The sequence below is a fragment of the Hippoglossus stenolepis genome, chromosome 19 (genome assembly GCF_022539355.2).
Source record: "Hippoglossus stenolepis isolate QCI-W04-F060 chromosome 19, HSTE1.2, whole genome shotgun sequence".
Taxonomy (NCBI): Eukaryota; Metazoa; Chordata; class Actinopteri; order Pleuronectiformes; family Pleuronectidae; genus Hippoglossus; species Hippoglossus stenolepis.
Window position 1 is genome coordinate 16700356 of NC_061501.1, and position 26166 is coordinate 16726521.

Here is a 26166-nt window from a genome sequence, read left to right on the forward strand (position 1 = left end):
TAAAATTGTAAATATTAATATAAATTACACATGAATAACAGTAGTTTGTGTGTTTTGTTGTTCTACATAAGTGGGGGGAAAAACATTTTGTTATTACAAATTACGACGCGTTGCGAACTGCCTTATCAAAAATACAATTTAAAGCTTTTATTCTCATTCAACAGCTGTTTTGTGTCATATATTAAAATCAATAAAGTGAGAATGTTGCGTTAAAAGACGGCTGTATTTTCGTTATTGCGCATATTTGGGACTCACGTCATGATTTACGTACAGGCAGTCGATTTGGACGCCTAAAGGGACCCCCCGCAGGACGAACGGCGGAAATTTCAAATTTTCAAAACAAACCCGAGGTTGTTGTTTCTGACATGAGAGGGTCGACTTCGAGCTGAAGGCTTCGTTTCGAGACGAGTTTACACGATGGACGCGGACGAGAAACACGTTTCCGGCAGAAAGGGGAAAACGGTGGATGCTCCCAGAGCGCCTTCGATCGAGGACTTCGTGGTTCTGAAGCCCGTCAGCCGAGGAGCCTTCGGGAAAGTCTACCTCGCGCGGAAGAAGTCCAACGCGCGGCTATACGCCATTAAGGTGAGTGTGTTCTCTGGCAGAAACTGACCCCCCCACCGAACCTGTTCTGATCAAATCTGTGTTTCCCTCCTCCAGGCCATGAAGAAAGCGGACATGGTTGATAAGAACATGACGGGACAGATGAAGGCGGAGAGGGACGCGCTGGCTCTGAGCAAAAGTCCCTTCATCGTCCACCTGTTTTATTCCCTCCAGACGTCCACGAAGATCTATCTGGTAAAACCCCAGTGATGCAGAACAGACACGTTACTGCTGAGTGGGACCACTGCCCCACACACAGGATCCACCCAGTAGAGTGTAGTGCTTCTTCCAGTTCATATATATATACAGAAAACCAATAGCTTCCATGACAGGTGATCCACTGACTCCAAACCATGTGTATAATTACAGATAAACAGGATACACTCTTTTTTAAAAAATTGTATTTTGATGCTGCTTGTGTTTTATATCAATAATAATATTTCAAAAACGTATTTTCTTTCAATAGCTTCCATGTCATGTGACCAACTGACTCCAAACCAAAGCTGAATACTATTACCATAGATAATGGGACACACCCCTTTCTATTCTTTAATTATTGGTTACTATTGTTTATTTAAAAATCAACATGACCCACTTACTCCAAACACTTTCTGAATTGTATTGCTTCCCCACAACTACCTAAAACCAACTTCACTGTAATAGGTAATTGTTATTTAATCTGTATGTTTCTGTTATTTACAGGTAATGGAGTACCTCATCGGTGGAGATGTCAAATCTCTGCTTCACATCTACGGATATTTCGACCTGGACATGGCTGTTAAATACATTTCAGAGGTTGCTCTGGCTTTAGATTACCTTCATCGTCATGGTATTATCCACAGGTACTTTGATACTATGTCTTTAGGACTCATAGAATGAGTATAACACTCACTGATGAATCCTCTGCTGACATTTATTGTGTCTGTCGTTTATCTTTTCAGGGACTTGAAGCCAGACAATATGCTCATATCCAATGAAGGTCACATCAAACTTACAGACTTTGGTCTTTCTAAAGTCAAGCTTGACAGAGGTACGACGTACAATCATCTTAAATAAATTGTAATCATTCCTGCTGCTTATTTTATTAACATTTCCTTTATTTTGTCTATGGTCTTTCTATTTCAGAGCTGAGTCTTATGGACATCCTAACCACCCCGTCCTTGGCTAAACCAAATAAAGATTATTTCCGCACGCCGGGTCAAGTCCTGTCCTTGATCAGCTCCCTTGGATTTGTAAGTATTTCTTTTTGAATGAGGTAATGGCCACTTTACACGCATAGTTTCTATTGAAAAATTACTCTTTCTTTATTTTTCTAAATACAGAATACACCAACAGGGGAAGGAAAGCGTCACTGCAGCGCATCTGCTGCTTCCAGTCCTGCTTCCTGTGGCAGAATAAGACACAAGAATAACTCTCTTGGTTCTCCCATGATGAAGAAGAAAGATCAGATGTTCTCCCCTTCTCAGTACCCTTGGAAAAAGGGTATGTTGAAGTATTAAAACCCTTTCGGAGCGACTGATGTGTAAACTTTGAGTAATTATTTCTAAAAAGCTGCTTGTCTGATCGAATTTTTCTTTGTATTTGCATCATCTCCATTAGGGCCTAACAACAGTGTGTTTAGTCCTCACAATCTGGCAAAAAATCAGTCTCCCACGCTCGTGGAGACCAGAAAAAGGTTTGAGACGATGAGTGCAGGCAGCACCACCGACACTGAAGGAGGCATCAGTCCACTGTGGGAGACCGAGGAGGTCAGTGCTCATGGAGCTCTAACTTTAAAATCATCAAACATTTACATTTTTTTAAATTGGGGGGGTGTCCAATCCTATTTTAGGGTTTATTTTAATCGTTCTGCAATCGTCCCTTATTTTGAGAATAATTTCCCTTTTTCCTCTCTTCTTCAGAAAGAAAATGAACACACCAGGAGAGGAACTAAACAGGACTTTGCACCCACAAAACTGAGAGCCCTCCTGCTCTCTGCTCAAGCCAGCAGCAATCTGCCCAAAAAGTCAAATCCAGACCTACTTGACGAAAAAATGCCTCATAGCAACAAACAGAAGTCTGTTTTTGGTTCCACGGCTCAGGAGGGCATTTGTCTTTCAGCGACAGGGGACAGTGAAACTGTGGTTCCCTCGTCTGTGAAGAGAACATATTCAGAAATAGAGAAGAGTCCAGAGCCATTAGAAATCCAAGCCAAGAAGAGTAACACAGACTACAGAAGATGCTATGAGATTCCAGAAGAGACCACAAGGTTTCACAGTGGCCTGACGGGAACTTTTTCCACCATTCAGATCGGCGGCTTCATGGCCTCCACAGAGGGGATTGAGTTGTCTGACGAACGAGTCCCGAAGCGCTCCAGTCCCATCGCTGTGGCCAAAACCTTGTTCTGTGAACTGGAAGAGCCGGCAGAGGACTTGTTTGAAGATGGAGCCAAAGACTTGTCTCATTCGAGCTTCACGTCACCACTTGCTGGAAACAGTGACATTTGCAGGAGCCTGAGTCTGGACTCTGACGGGTCCATGCACGAAACCTCTCTCACAATGGAGAGCCATTCATCTCTCAAACTGAGCAAGTGCTCCAAAATCGGGAACTCGATATTATTTGAGGGTCAAGAGGAAAACCCAGAATCGTCCATCACTGAATCACTTCCACACACCCCCTCTGCTGTCAGCAAACTGAGTCAATTTAACCAGCTCCCGGATCTCACCGGCCGTGCGGCGCAGTCTCCCTCGTTCCTCAAGCCTCGGAACGTCGTGGTATTCCGTAGCTACTGCAGCTCCATTAACCGCTCCAACATGTCGGGGGTTTCCAGACTCAGTGTTGGGTCTGTGGAGGCCATGGACTTTTCCACATCAGCCTCTTATCACTCGGCGTGTGGCGCCGCAACACCAGTGCAGAACAGAGTCAGCTCCAACAGCTCTCTCTGTCAGGTAGGAACAAGTTCATTCTCCTCATTCTTAAACAGTCACAGCTCAGGGAAGGAATCAGCGGCTCTCTTGTAGCTGTGACACAGTAACACAACCCAATAGATTTTTATTTAATATATTTCTTATAGTTTTTTCCAGACCTTTTTTTTATGATCTTTGTGTTTCCTCCTTCTTCTCATCAGACGCCTCAGGCCATGTCAACCTCCCACACCCCCTTCAGGACGCCGAAGAGTGTCCGCAGGGGCGCGCTGCCTGTGGAGGGCGCTCCCATCTTAGGGACCCCTGACTATTTAGCTCCAGAGCTTCTGCTGGGGAAACCACACGGTAAGAGAGGGACACTGTTAAGGGGCATATATGACAAAAACACATTATTATTATTATTATCACAAATAGCCACACACAGTCTTATGGTTTTGACAGTGGATGCTTTATGTTGTAGCCCTTGTGACAGGCCTTCTCTTTTAGTTTCAGGAAGTGGTCAGTGCGGTAAGTTTGTAATGAAAGTGGCTGTTTTGTTGCAAGTGAGCTTAGTTGCATGTTTGGCCCGGCTGCTAATGCGCTACAGGAAATGAGCTGATCTCCCTGTTTTCCCTGTTCCTGTTTCCACCTTTTTGTTTTGGTAAACAAACTCTGGGCCTGATCAGAGGGAAGGGGACGACGTTTTTCAAATGTTTGATCTCAAAGGCTAAAATAAGTGGGGTCATGTCTTAACATTCAGCTTCCACCGCTGTTAACAGTCGGGGAATCAGGTTTTCTGAGGCTGAGATGCTTTCAACTGGGCGGGTTTCTCTGCTCTTACATTTGGTGTCATGCAGTGTGCTGGGGCTCTGGATTGATGTTTGACACTCGACAACATGTCAGCTGATAATAGTAATTTATGGTTATTGATTTAACTTATTATTCACTGAGGCGTCAACACGCTGAGGGCAGCTTTGTGGCTTTTTGAATTCATGACCAGTCAAACTGTGACATGAATGATCCTGTTCGGCAGCGTTTATCCTTCTTAACCTGATTATAGCTGATGTCCACACTAACCGTAATCGTTGATCCGTGCAGTTATTGAGAAGCACAAGTACTTCTTTAGAAATCAACAAATATCGAGATTAGCGTGTGGTAGATGTTTTATTTTTCAGGGCCAGGCTCCAAGTAGAATTTGTTTGAAATTTGATCACCCTATCAAATCCACGTGTGAATGAAATGTGAGGAAAGTTAAATGTCCAGAAATTGACTCCCTCCACCCAAAGACTAACGTTGACCCTGCTTCTGCCACCGCAGTACTCTTAGTGAACACGTAGTGAACACTCTAACAGGACTCACAGGGAGAACTGTGGAAGTCAGCAGCTGTGTGAAACTTGTCTTTCCCCCCCTCATCCAGACTTCATGGTGGACTGGTGGGCGCTGGGCGTGTGCCTTTTCGAGTTCCTCACGGGGATTCCGCCCTTTAACGACGAGACGCCACAGCTGGTCTTCCAGAATATTCTCAACAGAGGTGGGTTGTCACGATCCAGATCTTTCACGATCCTTCGAACCTCAACCACAAAACAACGAATTTTGATTTGGAAAGAAATGAGCTCATAAGCATACTGACGCTTTTGTTGTATCTTTTATCACCTCAACAAAATGTCAGACATCCCGTGGCCCGAGGACGAAGAGGAATTGTCTGAAAATTCAAGAACTGCCATTGAAATACTTCTGACCATGGACATGACGAAACGAGCAGGTCTGAAGGGTGAGGACAACTTTTTTTATTCAAAATGCACCTGATTGATTTAGTTTGTCAACTGAAACCAAATTTAAATTCAATAGATCTGGATTTTCATCTGGATCGGCACCAAATTACACAAACTCGTATATAGCAGTCTCCTGAACATGCCAAAATTGGAATGCTTCTTCCTTGGGTCATGCCCCACCCCTCCACAAAATGTGACGCATATTGGTTGAGTAGTTTTTGCGTAATCCTGCCAAGAAAAACAAAATACAAAAGAAGCGTTGACGGAAACAAAACCTCCTCTGTGAGTTAATAAAGAAGAATTCCCTTCCCATCATACTGGCAGTTAAACTCCTAATTCATCAAATATAACAAACAGTAGTTTCGACACTTACGAGACAGACGAGAAATGAAACAGGATGTGAATTCATTTGTTTTCACATCCACCAGAACTCAAGCGCCACCCCCTGTTAGACGGCCTGGACTGGGACAACCTGCAGAACCAGCCCATGCCTTTCATACCTCAGCCCACGGACGAGACCGACACCTCGTACTTCGACGCAAGAAACAACGCTCAGCACATCGCAGTGTCTGGCTTCAGTTTATAAAAGCAGACGTCAACAGTTTTTCGGCTGTTGGGGAAGTTTGAAGTGAGTGTGTGAAAAATCAGAGCCATCATGCAATTAAATACAATGTTCATGCGGATACAGCAATATATTTTAAAACATTTTAAATCTGTGCAATCACTGCAACACTAAGATACTAACAATCAAATACAAGCTGAATCTAAAGTGTTCAATATTATACACAGTAGTTCTTAAATTAGGTTCTTTTTAGCAAAATCCAGTTTGCTTCTGCTTTGGCTCACGACAGGCTTTGATTTCTGTGTTGTTCAAGTTAATTAAACACAAATATATATTTATGTATATTAATTCATATGTGGCACTTCCTGCCTGATGGTAAATTTAAGTTTCTGTGCAGATACACTTCATTGTTGTTGTTCTGTTCGTCTGTTAGTGGCCTGGGTGGGCGGGGCCTGGGTGGGCGGGGCCCCCTGTATTAGGCTTAGTGCTGCTGAGATAAACATCCTAATATATTCATAAATAGTGTATTTTATTTGTAAATCTTGTGAATAGCATCTAGTGTTGTTTTAAGACAGGATCCTAACTGCTTTTATGTCACCTGTAATGTTGATGTGATGTCATTCTTCACTTTCCATTTGCCACACTACTGTTTTTGTTTTTTGTTTTAATAAGTTCACTAGGACATTTTTATCGTGTTCACTTTAAGAAAAAAGGAAAATACAAATAAAATGTTTGTAACATGATGGACTTTGTGTCTTATTCTGGTAAATAACAGCACCATGACAGAATCAGACATTGAAATCTTAAGTGTTGTGTGGTGTTATTTTTCATGCCAAACTGACATGGGCGTCGATATCGATTTAGGGGAGTAAGTTATTATTATTATTATTATTACTCATTTTTACTTTTAGCTTTCTAACTACTTAGGAAACCGAAGTATCCTTAATTACATTTGTGAGCTGGATGCAATGTACTTTCATTCTAATGTGCACCAGTCTTGTTGATATATCAGCTGATAAACTGAACATCATCTCGTATTGTCTTTGCATCAACTCCTTATAAATCACTTAATTACGTCTGACAGCTATTTGTCAACCTAATTCCATATGTGATCTGTTTCTGTGTGTGTTTGTGTGTTGTCAGGAACTCTGGTCTTTATTTGTGAAGAACGTAGTTTGGAACCATCTGTTATTTTTATGGCAATTGGATTAAAGAAACCTTAAAGAAGAAATGGGTCAAACTTGACCCGAGGGCAACAGGAAGTTTGTTCCGTTTATGTGAAGGAATCAGGACGAACTCAAACACTTTATGAAAACTTTATTTTCGGCTCGTTAGATGATCACATGCAGACACCACTCTGTCCACAGGCAGAGAAGGTGAGAAAGCCTTCGCACATTTCAGTAGAAAGTTAAACTATTACTTCTTTTATTAAAACATAAAGGCTCTGCAGAGACTGATGCTGCTGCAGATGCAAACCTTTTTAAATATGATATAATATTCTATGTTAATAATACACAGGAATGCAATTAAAATATTGCATTTTAATCATTTTAACTGTACAGATATTGTATACAATTTGTACAGATCTTAATGCTTTGCTATCGTTTCATGATTAACATCAACTCAAAAAATCTCTCCACAATATTCATACAAACATATCACACATTTAAATTAAACAACACACAGAACATGGCGGCATAAACAACACGGACAGTGACTAGTGTTAATTATCACACATCTGGCTCCTGGCTCACTAGGTAGTTTGATTAAAGTTTAATTGGTCAAGAAATACAAACAGTAATGCGACAATATGAGAATGTATGAAATCATAATGCCACCTTTGAATGTACCTGTGATGTTGAGGCACTTTCTCTATTTGGGAACAGATTGATGTGCTGAAGGACGGGCGATGAAAACACTTCAACGTTTAACGACGTGTTGCGTTCACTTTAAACCTAAACCGATGCATCTGCCCAGCGACGCCTTCTCTTTGTCTAAAAGCAATAAATAACTTATTCTCACAATTAAAAAGAATCTCACACATCAATATATTATTACATTCAATACTCCCTTCTAGGCTACAGTTATATCATAGCAGCATTGCCTGGGCAACTAATAAAAGTGAACAGTTAAAATTTATTTCACCACATTAAGCGCTATGCTCACAACAGCAAAAGTATCAGGCCTTTCTTTGTGCAGCAAAGCTTTGGGTTACGGGGAAAAACGGAGGAGCTGCTGCAGTTGGTGTCTGGACACGCGGACAATATCCCGACTGTGACGTCGTCCCTAGCAACACAAACCGCTTCTTTCTTACGGAGAAAGAGATTCCAGTACGAGTGGTATCGTGTTTTATGATCAAAGGCTCAGAGGCCACACATTCATGTTTCTTTTTATTCCACATCCACAGAACGACTCACTCGGGAGACATCTTCCTCCCACTCGTTACTCTAGGTGCATTCTTCATAGTGCAAAAGCAAATTACTTGGGCTGTGGGTCGAAGCAGGGGGGGGCGGTTACACTGGAGGAAGGTTCAGTTGATTCGTCTGTTTAAAAAGAAGAAAAACAAGGAGTTACATTGGTGATGTTAGGTTTCATGGTCGTGTTTTATGTATTGTTCTGTAGAATATGACCTTCTACTCCTCTGCAGGAGGAGGCGGATAAGCCACTGCACCACAAACGGCCAAATCACAGCGAAGGCCAAACTGGTCGGAGAAATGTCAAAAGGCCACCAGGATGGCTTCTGGGTAAAAGAAAAAGAAAAAGACAAAACAATCAACATTATTTTTAAATGAAACCGGAACTCAGAAGTTTTCATTTAAGAACGGGGGGGAAGACACACACAGCTAAGAGCCTGCAGCCGCTGCAGGGGGATTCAACCCTCAGTTAACCATTATATATTCAGTCTGTTTACCTGACTCCTCTTAGTCACTGGGGATGATGGGAAAGTTGGAGACAGAGCCATTGGTCTTGCCTGAAGAAAGAAAAGAAAAAGGAAATTTAATTTTGTGATGTGTCCTCCGGGGAACAGTGGGTGTGATCACACATCGTCCTGACCTGACTGGAAGATAGAGCCTCCAGCGTGTGCAGCCTCTCCAGGACGCTCTGCATGTCCTCCTGCAGTCGGGCCAGCGCCACGACGATCTGCTCATCCAGGTTCCCCGCAGGTGTTACTGCCCCCCCCCAGCGGCCCCGGTCCCCATCTCCACCACCGTGCGTGGGCATCAGAGCTCCAGAGCTGCGGCATGCAGACCTGGAGCCTAACAAGCAAAGAGAAGATTTATAATTCATATATTTGAAAGCATCATTAACAAGTTTTCAAGTAAAATTCACTGATTTCACTTAACAAACTGATTTTTATGCCTCGTTGTTTTTCCTTTTTCCTGCATCTTTGCCTGGAAAATGCTAAATGGTTTTAAACTTTAAATTTTGAGACACAAAATGTGTTTTAAGAGCAGTTCCATCAATTGTTGCAGTCGACAGTCATCATATATTTAGATTTTCCTGTTAAATATGAAATTATAATTTATATACAGTCTTGAATACTTCATATCAACCGTACCTCGTCCTCCTCTGACCACTGAGCTGTCTGGCATGTCTGAATCCAGCTTCTGCCCCTGTGACATCGTCCCACCGGTTTCTCCGTCTTCTCCTCCACACCTGATGGCCTTTGGTGGTCCCTGGACATCCTCCTGGATTCCCTGTGCTGCCTCCAGTGGCTGCAGCGCGTGGTTCTCATCTTCATCCAGGTCATCCAGAGACTGGTTATGGTCGGGGTTCTGGAGAAGATGCACATTCAAATTAGGGATTCACTTAAGAAAGATGATAAATCCATATTTGTGTTTTTTGTCTTGCCTCTTCCTGGCCAAACTGGTCCACAGAGTCGCAGTAGACTTCACTGTCTGAGTCACTGGCCACGTGATGGGGACCAGACACGTCGGCTCTGGGATCTGAGACAGGAAACGGGGACAAAAAGCTCAGACTCTCTCTGCAGTGCACTGTGAATTAAAACTGCAAAGTAATTAACAGGGTCACATGGGGGTGAAAGCAGCGTTCACTTAATCGGGGGCTTGGAGTTCCACTTCAGCTGGAGCATTTATTTACTCCATTAAAAAGATTTGGCGCCTGGCGGTGAAGCTGAGCGGATGATCTGATCACATGATGCGAGTCAAAACAGAACGTGACAGTTTCAAAATACAATGATTTTGTTTTCCTTACCCGCATGGTGACCGTTGAGCAGAGGCTCGCCGGCTGGATCCCCTGTGGAGTGGACACCGTTCAGGGAATGACTCCCATTGGTCAGATGGGCGACTCCGTTCGCCACTTTGCCATTTGACAGCGGCCCCTTGTGTCTCCTGGCTGAACTCTTCTTCTTTGGCTGAGAAGCTGCTGATTTTTTGTCTGAAATTAAATCTGACACACCCCAACCCGCAAAGTTAGAGTTCAATATTCACTCCTGACACACCTTGAAATTAGGTTGTTTTTTAAAAATAACTTTATTACCTTTTCTAACCTCCCTTATTCCTTCTTCTTCCTCCTCCTCATCGTCGTCATCCTCCTCATCATCATCATCCTCCTCCTCCTCATCATCATCATCTTCCTCTTGTGCTTCTTCCTCTGGCCTTTCCTTCACTTCCTTTGGTTTGAGCCTGGCAGGCCGAGTCTCCAGAGTGCCGTTCATCTCCATGGTTCTGACGATGCTCTTAGCGATGCTCTTCGATGGCATTGAATTCAGCATCGAACCAAAACCTGTGCAACACAAGGGAACTAATTACAAGGCTGAAAAACTAAAAGGACAATGCTTAAGGTCAATAATACTTTAAAGTAAATTAAAGAAACCCTTTCAGAGGTTACATGAGGTTAATAAAACACAGATTTAAAGTCAAGTCAAACAAGCTAATGCTGAACAAAATTCTTGTGTACTTATGGTCCTGATTTAAAGTAAAGGATAACATGTTAAGTACTTTGACCTGAATTTATCACTTTCAAGTGAAAGAATCCATTTAGCATAAGAAACCTTAAATGTGCTGAGTAAACGTACGTAACATGACTGCTAATAAGCACTAACAGCCTCTGAGCTACAACATCACACGTGTGCTAGAACTAAACCACCAGACTGGGGTATTGTCGGAGTTGTGTACTTGCCTTCCAGCTGCCTAGCAAACAGTGTCAAACGGGCTGAGCAATTGACAGGAGGCAAATTATAAAACAGGTTTAGCGCCACATGCTGTCACAGGAATCGCAGACAAAGTGAAGGAGAGCAGATCGTACCTGTGCTCAGGTCGGAAATCTGCGTGATCTTTTTCTTCTCGTCGATCAGCTCGTAGAACGGGCCGAGGACGCGGAGGAGCTCCTCCACCTCATCCGTCATGGGCATGCCCTCCAGGATCTGCGCATCCAACACAGAAACAAAGGCAATTTAAATACTGCAACAAGTTACAGGAAGGTTTAACTTTAACATCATGTTAACAGTGTGAAATAAAATTGCATTGTCTATAAGAGAAAGTTGGAAAACACACCAGTTTCATTTCATCAACGTAGGCGACCATTGCTTCTTCTTTTGACATAGTTCCAAGAGAATCCCAAGAATCCCTGTTTCATAAAAATACAAATTATTATCATAGAGTGAAAATAAAAAGTCCTGTTTGGTGCAAAGTCTGTGTCAACTTGAATTTGTTTTGTGCCAGTTTTCACCTTTGTAAACAAGGTCAGGTTATTTTAGGATAGTGTGCCTGTTATTAACTGTGTGTCAAAGAGCTCACAGGTGAGAGAAGAGCTCTCCCCAAACAAAGCGAATTGACCCTTCGCTCATAAAAAAACAGAAATCAAACCAACGCACTGATAGCATGAGAGAAACCACCGAGCTTTGTGGGTGAAAGGTCACATTCCGGGTCGTATTTCAACAAGTCCAAAGATCAACCAACACAACCTGAGCCTGAGCATATGGAGGGTTGCCAGGTCAGGACACCCAGCGGAGAACAGCTCTGTCGTGTTTTGCACAGCGAGGTCAAACTGGGTAAAAAGCCAAATGTTGCGCAACAAGCACGAGGCGAAATCTCCAGGCTTTGATACATGAGTTTACAACTTGTGCTCGTCCTCTTGCTCTTAAGGAGAAGTTATTATTCAAAGTGAGAAATAACATATTGACTGATTGTACATTTCCTTTTGTTACCATTTTGCTTTGCCGACTGCGTCCCAGAAGCCAGGCCGGGGTATATTGCACGCGCCCACGGTTGCTTGTTTATAATAACTGTAGAACTTCAGCATCATGTCATTAGACGGCTGGAAAGGACCTGAAAGACAGGAATTCCAGTTATGAACGGTAACTTGTGCAACATGATCAATCTGTTACATGTCTACTTGCTGGAAGAAAGTGTCTGCACGCCACGCTGAGAGTTAAGTGGATTAAACCTGTTAAATCGCAGGAGCTCTCAGGCAGACCAAGCTGTTGCTCTGCACCTGACTACAGTCAGAAACCCTGCGTTTCAATTGTGGGTTGAACTTGTTAAACTGGCCCGAGGGTGTGGTACAAGCTTTGTTTTAGATGTGCCTCCTTCTGAGCTGAACTGAATTATCCCAGTGTGTGGGTCAATGAAGTTTTATCTTATCTTATAAAAAATATTTTGCTATAAATAAGTAGAAGTGCACGCAGAGAGCACATACCTCCTCTGAAGTTAACGCCCTATCTCATCATGTTAAAGGAAGTGGAGAAAAACACCTGATCTGCATGTCTACCTGGATCCTCTCCAAATCTGTGGTTCAGTAATGTTTGTGCTGAGAAACACAAACAGCAACAAACCGTCTTTACAGAGGTAATTATCCTTTTGAGCTGAGAAACGCCCCAACAGAAAAATAATAACTTAAACAAAGGTTATTTTCCCAAAATCAAGTATGGAAAAACTAGTTTCTGTCATTTATTATTGTACGGAGCCCCAAAGGCTTTTATCTTGTGCGCACAAGTTATTATCTGTGCAACAAGATAAATAGGTTGTGCACGCAGTTAATATCTAACTATTAGGATTGAAACACAATCCTTCCTTCAGCTGAGCCTGTTTTGCTTCAGTATCCTCAACATGAGTCCTGACAATCTCTGTGTCTCTGTGCAGCGGCAACAAGAATTTAAAGTGTGAGACATGCAGGTGAAAATCAAAGTTGAACATCTACTTGTATCTTGTGTGCACAAGTTATTTACTTTTGTGCACAACTTATTTATCATGTGCACAAGATAAATAAGTTGTGCACACACTAAATGGCGTTTTTAAATTTTAATTTCAGTCCTGTGTCTCTGTGCAAGAGCAACAACAATTCCATTGTGTGTCATGCAGGTGTAAATACAAGTTGATGAGAGAGATGTGATGTTTTGGGACTTCCTGAGCTGCGTGTTGTTCTGATCCTTGGGGATGGGTTAATAAACAGAGATGGTGGGGGGGTGGAGGTGGTGAACTGCTGCCCGTCTCCTGCACTCACCATCCGGGGCTAAACTCTTGATCACTTTCACGGCGGCATCGAACCTCCGCTGGATCAGACGCGGCTGATCCTCCACCTCCATCCTGACGCTCTCCACCTCCATCGAGACGTCCGGGATAAGAAGACCTGGACACGGACAACAAGTCACAAACACACGCTGGCGGCTAACTTAGCTTCCGTGCTAACTCTTAATAGGCATGTTTACACCGCACTTTCTCCACGATTAGCTTCAAGTGTGTTGTCACCGCCGGTGGGAGGCGGACGATTCTCGGCTTTTTTAAAATCTGGGACACGAACCGAAATGCGACACAGCTCCGGCCGCGTCCACGTCTGTGCTAAACTTCGCTATTTACCTGCGCAGGTGTGTTTTACGGGAAACGCGTAGAAAAGGCGTCGCTCACCGTTGAGTTCCGCGGGATCAGTTCGTCCGGAGGCGACCTGCGTTCAACCCTCGACCAGACGCCATCAACAGAGTGGAGCCAGGCACAGGTGGAGGCTGGGGGTTGTAGTTTTCCTGTTTAGGGGGGGATTCCACGACACTTCCTACAACTCCCACAAGCCTCCGCTCCGGCGTCAGGAGAAAAAAATGTAGTTTCACGTCGAGCGAGATGAAGAAACCCGGAGGAAATAAAGTGGGGAAATGTCGATTTGTGTTTGTGACGTTTTGTTGTTCGCTAATTTAAAGTGTTCATTGTGCGCTGTGCCGACGGAGGAGAGCGACACTACATGTCCCAGCATGCACTACTCTGCATTCAGGTTGGCATCGTGATAGGCGGAAGAGGGAGAAGAGCGAGAGGTCTCACTCTGCTTCTTTCTTGGGGGGCAACACAACTCGCTGCGAGATTTGCTGAGATGAAATTGATTAATTCATTTATTGATGAATTAAATTAAAATTTCAAGGGAACTTGTGAGCAATAAAGTTTTCTCTGTTTTAAAATCAGTGAGATTGGTTCAAGACTTTTTTTCTTTACTCTCGTAATATGAGTTTCTTCTCATTAAATTACAACTTCACTTTTGTAATATTATAACTTCGTTTTTCATGAAATCATAAGTTTATTCTTGTAATGCGATTTTTATCAATTGCAACGTTTTTCATGTAATATTATGACTTGTTTCCCTTCATTAAATCATTACTTTATTATTGTCTTTTTCTTAAATGGCAACTTTTATCTTTTAATATGACGACTTTCTTCCTCATTAGATTAATATTCGTTATTCTTATAATATTATAACGTTTTCTCTTTACATTATAACTTTATTCTTGTAATGCTACTCTCATTAAATTATGAATCTATCCTTGGAATACAACGACCTTCTTCTCGATTACATCTTTATGTACATCTTTATCACAAATTTACTTTTGTAATATTACAACTTTATCACAGTCATCTCATAATTGTCTTTTCTCCAATATGACCCTCATACTGCATCACAGTCAGATATTAGCATCAATACAAATTAAACTGAAATGTTATATCGTCTGTGTCGTGTTAATCAGAATGAAGGAACTGCACCAGATCAATGAATCATTGGGTAAACGATAATAAAAATATAAATTAATATTCAGAACATATGTAAAATAGAAATAAGCTAAATTTCTCCTGTTAGTTTTGTATTTATCAACACAGAATAATGTTCTGATTCCAGGTTGAAAGCCGGTCCCTCTGTCGCAGTGACCCCTCCCCACGAACACACACGATCTTGGCGGTGAGCTCACACAGGAAGAGGAGCAGCAGGATTGCGGTTCAGATCCGCGGAGCTGGAGGCGGCTTCAGTCCGAGGAGGCAGCGGGAACACAGGCTCTGCTGCGGGGGGAAGACATGTAAGATGGCAGAGCTACAAATGCTGTTAGAGGAGGAGATCCCCGCCGGGAAGCGGGCGCTGGTGGAGAGTTACCAGAACCTCACGCGGGTCGCGGACTACTGCGAGAACAACTATGTCCAGGTAGGTGATCGCTCCGCCGGGCTGCGCCTCCTCCCGCAGCCGCCTTTTGTCGCCCCGAGCTCGGGTTGAATGGCTGTGCGGGGACAGGAAATAGTGGATAAAGGAACCGGGGGAGTCGCCTGTTCCGCCCCGGGGCTGGGACTCACACACAGCCCGGTGCCGGAGCTCCCTTCCCCCGGCGGTGTATCCACTGACCTCGGGGTGTGTTGATCACATTTATCCGCTCACACATCGGGTGTGTCTACTTTTTTTTATTATGATGATTATTATCCAGCGCGAGGCCTGTGTGTGTGTTTTACGGCAGGTCAGTGAACACATCTCAGCTGCTCAACAACAATAAAAGAAAAACAACTCCACAATTAAAAGTGTTAAATCATCCCAACGCTAAAACGCCACATCTCAATATAACTGAGAGTCCATCACATCCCATAAGGTCTTTTAAACTCACCATTTAAAACCACAAAACTGGGTTATTTCCCTTGTGGGACACTGCAGGAATATTCCACTGAGCTGCATTATAACCACTCAATGCATGGGCCATAATGCCTGTGCATGACTTTTACACTTTTATTTAACCATTAAACACCTCATGATGCAGCTTTAACACCTAATATCTGCAGGGGAATGAGTGGAAATCAGCTTTTTAAAAACATTTAATGTATAAATAGGCTTATTCAGTGGTGTTTGCAGGCTGTGAGACAGAGGGAGGAATGTAAAGCCATTGTTAGTTGGAGGTATTGATTTTTTTATTTTTCCTCCCCTCCTCCTCTTCATCTTCTTCATGTGTGCCGGACTATCTGGTCCCGGTTCAGTCTCTGTGTGTTTCTAAACTTTGCTCTCGTGTAAATGTGGCCCCACGGAGAGGTGATCATCACAGTACGACTTCACAGCACAGCCTGAAGACCACAGTGTTTGAGTGTCAGCACAGTGACGTCTGCGGGGAGCCGCTCCTAAACTAGAAAAAGGGACAAATTGAGTGATAGACAAACAGTGGCGGTGAGAAAACATTTAGTTTCTCAGCAGGAAGTCGACCCACCGTATCAGCTGCAGAGGGTGTGTCCCTTCCAGCTGTACTCCCACAGGACTCCCTGTAATTTTTTGTTTTCTTCCTCTCGTCCTGCGATGATCTGGCCACTCCTGGAGCCTTGTGCCAGCTCCAGCCCCCACGTACACACCAGGGCAGAGTTTAACCGTCTCTGACCCGTTTTAAAAAGTCTCTCCAGCTGTAACGTGAGATGGAAACTGATTTCCCACGGTGTCGTATCAAACGTAAACATGGAGTGAAATGTGAGAATCGGGCTGAAGGAGTGGAAGCTGCCACTGAACGTCTGACAAGAGTTTGATGTAGATCAGGTTGTTTTGACTTTTTTCTATTTCATTGAGAAAAAGTTTTTGTTTGGACAAGAATAAAACTTGGGAACTGGAATAAAAAGCAGTCTAAAGGAAAACGTGTTCATATTTCACACTACAAACCTATTTCTGAAGGCCAACACTGATCATATTTAATTCATTTAATTACTCGTCGCTCATATTTTTCTGTTTTTTTAAAGGGATGGATACAGGATGTAAATACTGACAAAAGTAAAAGTATTAAAACAGTGACGTTGGCCCGGTCAGATTTGTGGTTTCATCTTTTAATAACTTCTTCTTTAGTTGTAGTTCCCGACTTGAATCTTAATTTGACCAATCTTAGACTTTAAAGGCAAAATATTTGTACACCTGCGTTAATTAAGACAACCTGATAAAGCTCTTTGACTTTTTGTGCTGAAATTAATATTAAATAGCCTTCATTTAACAGATGCTTTTGTCCAACGTGACTCACCATAAGCACATTCACACTCAAAGGGCTGAGAGCTTCATAGCTATCAACAAAAAATTGGAAATTATTTTTAAAAAACGTTTTTTAAATGAGCTGTGATCTGAAAAGGTGAATCTTTAAATCCGAGCACTGTGAGATGACTTGAATTTAGTGAGTTTACATCCAGAATGCTGCTCCTGGTTAGAAGAAGCTACAGAAAATGCATTTAGTCATCAAGAAAAACACATTTGCTGTTGTTTTCATGCTGTTGTGGATGAAGAGTTCAGTAAAGATGGATGCTGTTGACAAGTCACTGTAGAGAACTTGTTGTAAAGTTTGCTCTAACTTTAGTTAAATCCTGTGATTCGTTCTGTCTCGTGTGTCTGACGGGTTTGTGAGTCTGTCCTCGTGTTGTTGCCGAGCACTTTGTTCAAAGCGCTGACGCAAAAAAAAGCAGGATTTAAGGCTTTTGGGTTCACGTTAGCTCCGTGTGAAGGGGGTGACAGACTATCAGGGGCACTTTTTCATAAGCCCTCTCTCTGTTTGCTGCAGATATTCAGTGTCTCTAGGAAACTCACACACACACTCACACATACAAACTGTGCACTCCCACCCGAACCGTGCACACATCAACATGTCTCAGCTCGTATCAGCCCAACCTTTCTGCACCCTTCACATTTCCATCCCTTCTCTCTCTTGCGTGCGTGTGTGCGTGTGTGTGTGTGTGTGTGTGTGCGTGTGTGTGTGTGTGTGTGTGTCTAGTCATGGAGGCTCAGTGCACGTTGTAGTGCAGCTCAGCAGGCACAAGCAGATGGTGAAAGCTCTGTTCAACCAAGGACACGTCACTTTCTCAGCTCGATAGTGACTTTGGTTCATCCAAGAATGTTTGGAACTGTGTGTGGGTGTCGGTGTGTGTGGGTGGGTGTGTGTGTGGGTGGTGTATATGACACACTGACAGGTCAGAGTTATGTTTCCTGTTTGCTCTGCTGACTCCAAAGTTTGGCCCCTGGAAATGCCTTCTCTCCATGTGGCAGGAAGTAGCTTACTAATAGACCCCCCCCTCCCTCCAAAAAAAACACCCTTTCACATTAAGACACAGACTATTCTGATTAATTCCGCATTGTTGTTTTAATATTTTCCTGTTTATTGCAACTTTTTTCAAGATAGCTACTTAAAAACAATAGTCTCGATCAGCGCTTGCTGCCCCGTTTGAAATTTATTCTTCTCACATTTATTTTACATTTCATTGCCCCTCAGAAGCCTGTTTTTCTTCAACCTGTGTGACAAGGACACACGTCCTGTATGCAAAGCGGGCCACCTGGCCCTGTTGGCAGGACACCCTGACGCAGGCTTCCAGAACGAGCTGCTCGTGGCTCTGCTGAATAACACCTGCATTCAGGTTTTATTGTTCTGTTTAGCTTTTGTTTTATTTCTGCAGAGCTGAAACCGATTCTATCAGAATTTAGTCTCCACTTTCCATTTCATTCTGAATATCAATGGATCACGTACCATAAAATGTCTTTAATATAGTCAGTTATAGTGATAATGTCAGAATTGACGAAACCAAAGCAAAGCAGCAAATCCTCACATTTTACAAAGAACTGGGGATTATTTGATTTATTTATTAATAGAATTTTATTACCAACTAATCGATTAGTTAACCATTTATTTCTGAATTAGAAAGACTGTCGGTAGTGCGACACAGTTCTTGTAAACGCTGATGAGACGGTTAAAGAAAGGAGCAGTTTAAAAGTAAACATGCGCTATAAGTGATGTCTGAAACAGGTAGTTTGACGATGCTTTTACACTGATATTTATACATTTCAAATGAAATTTGTGTCACAATCGGGCATCTGCTTATCAAACCGTCAACGGTAACATGGAATAGGGGAAACAGAAGTGAGATGTGGTAAATCAAGACGTCATAAGTGTTGTAAGCTCAAAACATGTGACAGGACGCACACTGGTACTTTTTCTATTTGAACGGAAAAGTCCCGGCTGCTCTTTAAATTAGCCGTTTTGAAATGATGGATGTTGTAATCACAGAGTGTATTTAAAGATGGGCGACATGGCCGCTCCAAAAAGGGAAGTGAAAACATCTCGCCCACTCCCTGGTGGCTGCCTCCATGTTAGGTAAACCCCGCCTTCTCCATGTTAGCATATTGGACATCAACCAAAATAATTACACGGCTTTTTTTTCAACGGGACCTTGATTCTTTGGCTCCACTCTGCCATCGCTTGACTCCAAATGACATCATCCAATGTCAGATGGTAGTGCCCATATTCCAGGATAGTTTGGCTTGATTTTTGAATACATCTTTATTTACAGTCTATTGTAATCCATGCAGGAGTTTGACATACAGAGAGGGATTTGCTCTTCATAGTTCTGGTTGTTTATCCTTCCTGTACCTGCCCTAAGCTGTTTTCCTAAGAAGAGCTCATGTGAACATTTCCTCTAGAAGAAAGCCAGGTTTACCTCGGTTTCTCTCCCTCTCTCTGGGTTTATCCTGAGTCCTTGTTTCCTGTCCTTGTTTCTCCAACTCCCTGCTTCTCTCTCTGTCTGTCTCTCTCTCTCTCTCTCTATGTGTAGTGGCCTGTTTTTTCTCGCAGCGTCGAGAGGCCTAGCGGCTCTCAGCTTACCAGCCAGGCCCATTCATCCTTTTGACCACCTGTCACTCCTCCCCCTCAGCTGACAGGAGTTGGTTTGGTCCAGACCGTTGAACTGATCTGCCCCAAGCTGGTTAGAACGTGGGAGTCGGGGCTCGATTGTAGAGAGAAATGTGAATAATCCACTTTTATGTGAGGCAGAAGCATCCAACACTGAGAAATACATAAATCAGTTAAGGATGTGTAGTCTCAGCCCCAGAGCAATGACGTTCTACCTTGATGCACCAATTACCAAGTCACTCGAGGAAGGTTAATGACTCTTCTCCATATGCAAACTTCCCCTTGGTGTCTCTGTGTGACATATTGAAGGCTTTTCCAGTTGTATGCTGGCAGTTCTTCAAGGTCAGGTGGACCTTATGGCCTTTCAGTCAGCCTCCGTGTGTCGCACTGGAGGAAGAGCAAATTATAAATTCACCTATCGTACAGCTGAGTGTTTTCTTTTTTAAGACCCGGGTTCAAGGAAGGACTGAAGCTCTGGTCCTTTGTATTCCTCACACGATCCGGTGTCACCACCTTGTCTGTCTCTCACTTTCCCACAGTTTCATAAATTCAACTGGTGGATATTTTCTCTTGTAGCCTATTTAGGATTAATAGCTCTATGATGAGGTGTCTTTCAATATTTTAAATGATGATGATACAATTTTTTCCCTTTTCCAAACCAAATTCCGATAACTGGACTTTAAGTATTGGCCAATGCCGACTACCGATCTAATACCAGTGTAAAAATAGCCTTTCTGGTTCTGGACTGGGTATCAGACCATCAGACCACCAGCATTGTGTCCGGATTAGAGAGCTTACATCAAGGAGAATGACCAATACATGTACATTTCAGCATCTTGAAAGTTGAGGGGAAATCCTGGTGTCTGTTTGTATAAATCTTGCTGATAGAATATGTTTAACTGTCATATTAATTTGTTCTGTCTCACTTCCAAATCAGCTGAATGTAAGACAGCCACATCAATACAACAACTCACTGAGCGTCAGCTCTCAGCTGCCTCTTGTCTCACTTATCTCACCGTGTCCGATCTGCAGTAATCAGCGGTCGATTCATCACACGGACCAGTGTGCCATGTGAGCTCCACGACCTTCCAGTTGGATTCACAGATCACTCATTCTGCTCTGGACTGTAGCTTTCTCTCCTGCTGAGGTTCCAGTTTACAGAAGAGATAAATAAACCCATTTTATTCACTCCATTTCAGTGTTTGTTTTCTTTCTTCTTCCGAGCTCGTCCCTGACACTTGTGGTCCACGGCGGAGCTCTTCAACAACACTTGAATGTTTAGAGACGTATGACATCTCCCAGAATTCCACACATTCCTGAAAGTGTTTTTTTTTTCTTTTTTGTTCCGAGTGCATTTCCCCTGCGGACAAGTGGGAGCAGAGAAACTCCAATGTGCTTGAACGAATGCAGGGGCAGACTGTAGAACTGCAGAAACACGGTTGTTATGTGTTTTAGACAGACTCTTTATTTTAAGTCTGTCTTGTTCCAGACTTTGATTGCACAGCTTGGTGAAAACCCCTCATGAGTTGTTAGATATTTTTTACGACCTACATTTTCTATGAGTCATGCCATGCAGTCAGGAAGAATGCTCATTTTGTCCACTTCCTAGTTTTGCCCATGAAGGCTTCTGGGTGAAGGGGCAGCTACACCTCCTCTGACCCCTGCACAGCTTCTATCCTCTGGGAGGAAGTCTGGACTTTTCCTTCCTACTGTCTCAAAGAAGCCTGACAGCAAAGCAGTGCACCACCCTGTTGAAAAACAACCCTTCAGCAGTTGCCGGCCGTTATCTTGCCAGACTGGATTGGTGACTGTGTGAGAATGGTGTAATAATCCAGTTTTTTTTACCTCAGGAGATTCAAAAACTTCCCAATAAACGAATCCATTCTTGTGGCTGCCACTCCCTTATTGCTCCAGACGTTATATATTCCTCGATACACCCTTTCTAAACCCAGCTAAGGTGCTGACGGCCTGTCTGCCACCGCCTAGATATTCTGTAAACTCTTTCACTCAGTCATTACTCAGCTCCGAAATATGAGATAAAGTGCCCCAGGAGCGTTAAAGGGATCTCGCCTCATTCTCTGCATCCCCTGCTGCCGTAGAGCACACCGAGTTCTGCCGTGCTGTTATCTACCTTTTTGTACTGAGCAAGCACTCGCTTTGTTCTTCTCCTGGCAAACGTTTGCTCTCATTCCTCCAAATATCCACCGTAACGTTTTCTCGCTGAAGATGGACGTCATGGCGAGTGCCGATTCTTGGGTAACTGAACAACCAATCTGGTTAATCTGAGGATTTGTACACAGCCGACCTCTGATGCGTGAACAAGCAAAGGCTCTAAGATGCCGCACTGGCAATGCAATCAAGTGTCACATCTGTCCGCCCAGCGCTCGTCGCTGACCTCACATCACAGCTCTGTCAGCTAATGCAGTTTAGATCAGTTCATCCAGAAGTGCCAAAAAAAAAGATGAATCTGCCATCTGCCATTCAACTATTGCTGAATCAGTTTATTTCTTCCCCTAAAATGATGTGTCATGCAACAGATTAACAGTTGTATGATTTAAGAGGATGCTAAAGATCAGCTGTAGCCCGTTTCATTCAGTATATGTACGGTCACTACTTCGTTGTTGCAGCCACTGTTTCCTTTGGGAAAAGAAACAACGAGAAATGTGGTGGTTAGTTTTAAGGCCTGGTTTTACAGCTTTACATCTGTAAACTGGAATGGCACTCACGGCCCCCTTAAAGTCAATGACGCTGCACCAAATTGCACTCATAGATATCAGTCCCCCAAACGTGCCTGCTTCTTTCCATCAAGATCCGTGAAGTATTCCCTGGGAAATGGTGAAAATGTAAAAAATACCGGTTCCTTCTCGGCCGATGCCCCATCCTTCTACCAGGGGGCAAAAACAGAACCTCCTTGATGGAGGTGATGATACAGGCTCGTCTTTCTGTGCTACAGCATCTTGAAGTGGGTGAAAGACAACAGAACGGACCCTTTTTTCCATTAGTTATAAAACTGTCTGAGTTTGAGTCAAAATGAAACAGAATTCATCTCTTACATGGAGAAATAAAGGGAGCATTCAGGCAGAGTGGCTGATGAGCTCCAATAGTATGGAAATTGACATTAATAAAAGGCATCAATGGCAGCCATTGAAGAAAATTGAATTAAGCAACATCACATGTTGTGCTTTGGATGGAAGCACAGACTGTGTGTAAATATGTTTGTAAGAAACACAGAATGTAGACATGTAAACACTGTGCTCTTTTTACTGTAGCATCTGAGCACTGAAGCATCTATTTTGCTTTCACAGCTCCAAGGTATTGATTAAAAACACATTTAGCAGTTTCTTAATATTGAAATTTCAATATGCATTGCCATATCCACCTTTAGCCCCTAGTGTGAGTCACACACCGAAAAACAATGTTTTCTACTAAATGTATCCTAAATGTATTTTCCTGTAGAAATAAAATTCTAAGGCCCAAAAATGTTTGTGCTTTTCGTAAAATAAACACTGTCTCTGGCTTGCAGCCTGATAGTAAATGTAGGCCAGCGGTTCTGCACAGGCAAGCACATGTGGCTCAGTAATCTGAAGTCTCATATCCCAACAAAAACTGCATCCTCCTGCAAAAAAAAAAGCGCCATCATGGGTGTGAAGCTTCTTTTCTTTCTTTGTTTTTGTTGTCTTCACATATTCTCCTGCAGCTGTTACATCATCTCCCACGTGGCATGTTGCCGTGTCATTAGAAGGTGTCTGCGTTTGCACACATTCAACAGATGGCCTTTTGCTCCGAGCCCTCTGGAGGAATCTCTCCTGCTTCCTCCCTCCTGAGGCTGTTATCACACAACACATCTGCTGCTCTGATTCCCGCTAAAAGAAACACCACCAACACTGTCACCTCCTCACCCGGCCGGAGCTTACCAGTAGAGCTTTTAGCCGTATGTATCGCTACTGGATTAAATACGTACTGCCATGTGGGATCAGTAACGAGGCATGCAGTGACATGGTCGTTCTCCAACGTTCGTCCGTTCCTCCCATCTTCTGGTGATCAAATGTCTCCTTTCTTCTGGTTTCCAGTCCCCATAGCTTTCCATCACCAGTAATCATCTCCTCCACCATCTACCCCCATGCCTCGGCAGCCTGTTATCAAACCCCAGTGCCCTCCAGGCACTGCTCTTAAGACTCTGCTTTGGGAAGAGTCCACCAAGATCAAACAGGGTGGCTCATTTTGTAGCTCAGCTCACGGCCTCAGTCTGTTTGATGTGATGCGAGGTGGCTTTCGACAACGTGTCATTACCACAGTTTGTGTGGTCGGGCCACTTTCGGAACTTACATCATTGAATGCAGTGGAACAGTGTGTGACAGGACTTATTGTAAGAACATGTCCTCTGCAGAGTATTTTCATGCTGCTCCGTCAGCCATGACTTCAAATGTGTGTATAATTTATTTCGGAAAAGCTTATATTCAAAGTTAGAAGTCAGTTGCTTCAGTATATTAGCATAGTGGCTAGATAGGGGCCCAGTAAAGCCAAGAAACAAACTGCTTGAGCGTTATGTACTTTGAATCCACTGTTATCTAGTTTCAAAAGCATCCTGTGCCACCTGTTAAAGATAATCCACTTTATTCTTCCTTATGTCATATACATGCATGAGTATCGTCTAGAAACATGTATTTTTGCGCACAGTTCTGTTAGCCCTTGCAGCTGTGAGCGAGCAAGGAAATGGCTAAATGGTTGAGCAATAATTTCTAACCAATATCCTTGTTTTAACATAATATCTTGGTATTTTGGGGTTTGGTTGTTTTTTATCTGGAGTGAAGATCAAATATTGAAGCCAAATTAAAAGTCTACATTTTCTGGAGTTCTGGATAATTTAACGGTCCAAATGGTCACCGGCAAAACTTCTCATTAAAACAGAAATTAAGCATTTTATTGGTGAATACATCAAGAATGTAAAATGATGTCAAGCTGTTTAGAAGTTAGCCGCTCACTCAGTACCTCTGCTGCAGCAGGAGGCGTTATATCATCCTAAATCCCTCCAGACAGAGCGTAGTATCAGGGGAGAGAGTCGTTGGGGATCGGAGGTCTTGGCGGCTCTATTGGCCCGAATCCACCACAAACCTGACCTGGATCTGCAGCTCAAAGATGGATGAGGCTGTTACATGATATTAACAGTAATTGGGTTCTTCTTCAACCAGCGGTGTTTTTTTTCATCTGTTTCTCTTTCCCCCCTCTCTAATCCCTTTTTTGTGCACAGGCCGAGGACAAGAGGAAAGCTCTGGAGGAGACCAAAGCCTACACCACCCAGTCCCTGGCCAGCGTAGCCTACCAGATCAATGCCTTAGCCAACAATGTGCTGCAGCTGCTGGACATCCAGGCTTCGCAGCTGCGGCGCATGGAGTCCTCCATCAACCACATTTCCCAGGTCAGAGAACGACACACACCACAAACCATACAGCTGTGAAGAATGGTGTCCCACATTTCCCACTTCTCCTCTCACTTTCACACTGACTCGGTTATTTTCAAACACAGTGCGAGGCCTTCTGTAATATCCACGGTTCCTTTTATTAGCTTCTCACTCTTGTCCCAGTGGCTGACTGGCTGTGTGTTTGGCCGAATGACTGGTTTTCTGTGTGGCTTTCTAACATGCTACTGTCGAGAAACAAACACACTGCACAACGTCCATAGTTACCACAAAGTTTGAACACACTCAATTTGTAATTATCAAGGCCTTAACACAGGAGTCTTGTGTGTGATTAATTTACATTTTCAAACCTGTATCACATCAGCGATGGATATTGGAGCTTTTGTTTTTATTTTTCAAGGTTTTGCTTCAGACACATCTAACCATGCCAGAATGTGTGTTGAAGCAGCAGTAGTAGTAGAAGAAGAAGAAACAATTTTTATTTGTCAATTTATTTAATATTCTTGTCTTTAGCCATTGGTCCCAGTTATTTTTGTCTTTAAAAGGATGTGATGTAGCCGACTTGAAGCTGGGATCAAGCAACAGGCCACGTTTAGGTCATGTTGAGTCACAGTAGATCTCTTGTGGGTTTATCATGCTACTGTGATAAACATCTATATTGAAAAAGGGTTTTAACCATGCTGGCCAACCCAGTACCACGTCACTCCACTGACCTAAAGGTGCATCAAATGGTTTTGTGGAATAAATCGCTCTTTTTTTCATTTCCTAACCTTTTCCCCTGTGTAGCATGAGGCCTCTGCCATGTGCAGGTAAATCCAACTGCTCATCCAATGAAGGCATTAAGGGCTCAGACAAATCAAACAGAGCGCTCCAGCCATGTGGCTTCTCGTAGATTAGATTCACAAAAACCTGCATCGCACAGAAGACACACATGATTGAATCCAATCATGAAAAATTATTGTGAAAATAATACATTTTTGTAGTTTCTTGTTAATGCGAAAACACTATGTGGTGTCATGGTGGTGTTGGGTTTAGCTGCTTTGGTTTTGTCTCTTCCT

At 43.1% G+C, this 26166-nt stretch overlaps 3 protein-coding genes across 15 annotated transcripts in view; 2 read left to right on the top strand and 1 right to left on the bottom strand.

Moving 5' to 3' along the window:
* Positions 1 to 34: 34 nt before the first annotated feature.
* Positions 35 to 6562, top strand: mastl (microtubule associated serine/threonine kinase-like). Of its 2 annotated transcripts, XM_035142516.2 has the most exons (13): positions 35 to 585; positions 661 to 798; positions 1306 to 1445; positions 1545 to 1633; positions 1729 to 1835; positions 1926 to 2085; positions 2203 to 2351; positions 2505 to 3530; positions 3710 to 3851; positions 3993 to 4013; positions 4903 to 5016; positions 5155 to 5256; positions 5686 to 6562. In XM_035142516.2, exons 1-13 carry the CDS (start codon positions 418 to 420, stop codon positions 5841 to 5843), a joined length of 2514 nt encoding a protein of 837 aa, XP_034998407.2. In that variant the 5' UTR covers positions 35 to 417; the 3' UTR covers positions 5844 to 6562. The 2 variants fall into 2 exon arrangements, with proteins under 2 accessions (XP_034998407.2, XP_034998408.2); XM_035142517.2 differs by lacking the exon at positions 3993 to 4013.
* Positions 6563 to 7119: 557 nt separating this feature from the next.
* acbd5a (acyl-CoA binding domain containing 5a) lies at positions 7120 to 13814 on the bottom strand. Of its 3 annotated transcripts, none has more exons than XM_047337879.1 (14): positions 13685 to 13814; positions 13284 to 13409; positions 11989 to 12109; positions 11336 to 11408; positions 11088 to 11205; positions 10962 to 10994; positions 10320 to 10565; positions 10035 to 10229; positions 9672 to 9766; positions 9379 to 9595; positions 8874 to 9076; positions 8731 to 8790; positions 8450 to 8559; positions 7120 to 8362 (listed from the first exon to the last, which is right to left on the bottom strand). In XM_047337879.1, the coding sequence occupies exons 2-14, from the start codon at positions 13384 to 13386 to the stop codon at positions 8350 to 8352; spliced, it is 1587 nt and encodes a 528-aa protein (XP_047193835.1). In that variant the 5' UTR covers positions 13387 to 13409; positions 13685 to 13814; the 3' UTR covers positions 7120 to 8349. The 3 variants fall into 3 exon arrangements, with proteins under 3 accessions (XP_047193835.1, XP_047193834.1, XP_047193836.1); XM_047337878.1 differs by having other exon boundaries at positions 13637 to 13778; XM_047337880.1 differs by lacking the exon at positions 10962 to 10994 and having other exon boundaries at positions 13637 to 13778.
* Positions 13815 to 14996: 1182 nt separating this feature from the next.
* Positions 14997 to 26166, top strand: part of abi1a (abl-interactor 1a) — a 40515-nt gene continuing 29345 nt past the window's right edge. For 4 of the 10 annotated variants that reach the window (XM_035142478.2, XM_035142481.2, XM_035142477.2 and 1 more), the window contains exons 1-2: positions 15000 to 15227; positions 24941 to 25108. In XM_035142478.2, the coding sequence (XP_034998369.1) occupies positions 15111 to 15227; positions 24941 to 25108 (285 nt within the window). In that variant the 5' untranslated portion in view covers positions 15000 to 15110. Of the gene's footprint in view, positions 15228 to 24940; positions 25109 to 26166 lie in introns of all 10 variants that reach the window. The other 6 variants (XM_035142474.2, XM_035142473.2, XM_035142479.2 and 3 more) reach the window with 4 other exon arrangements.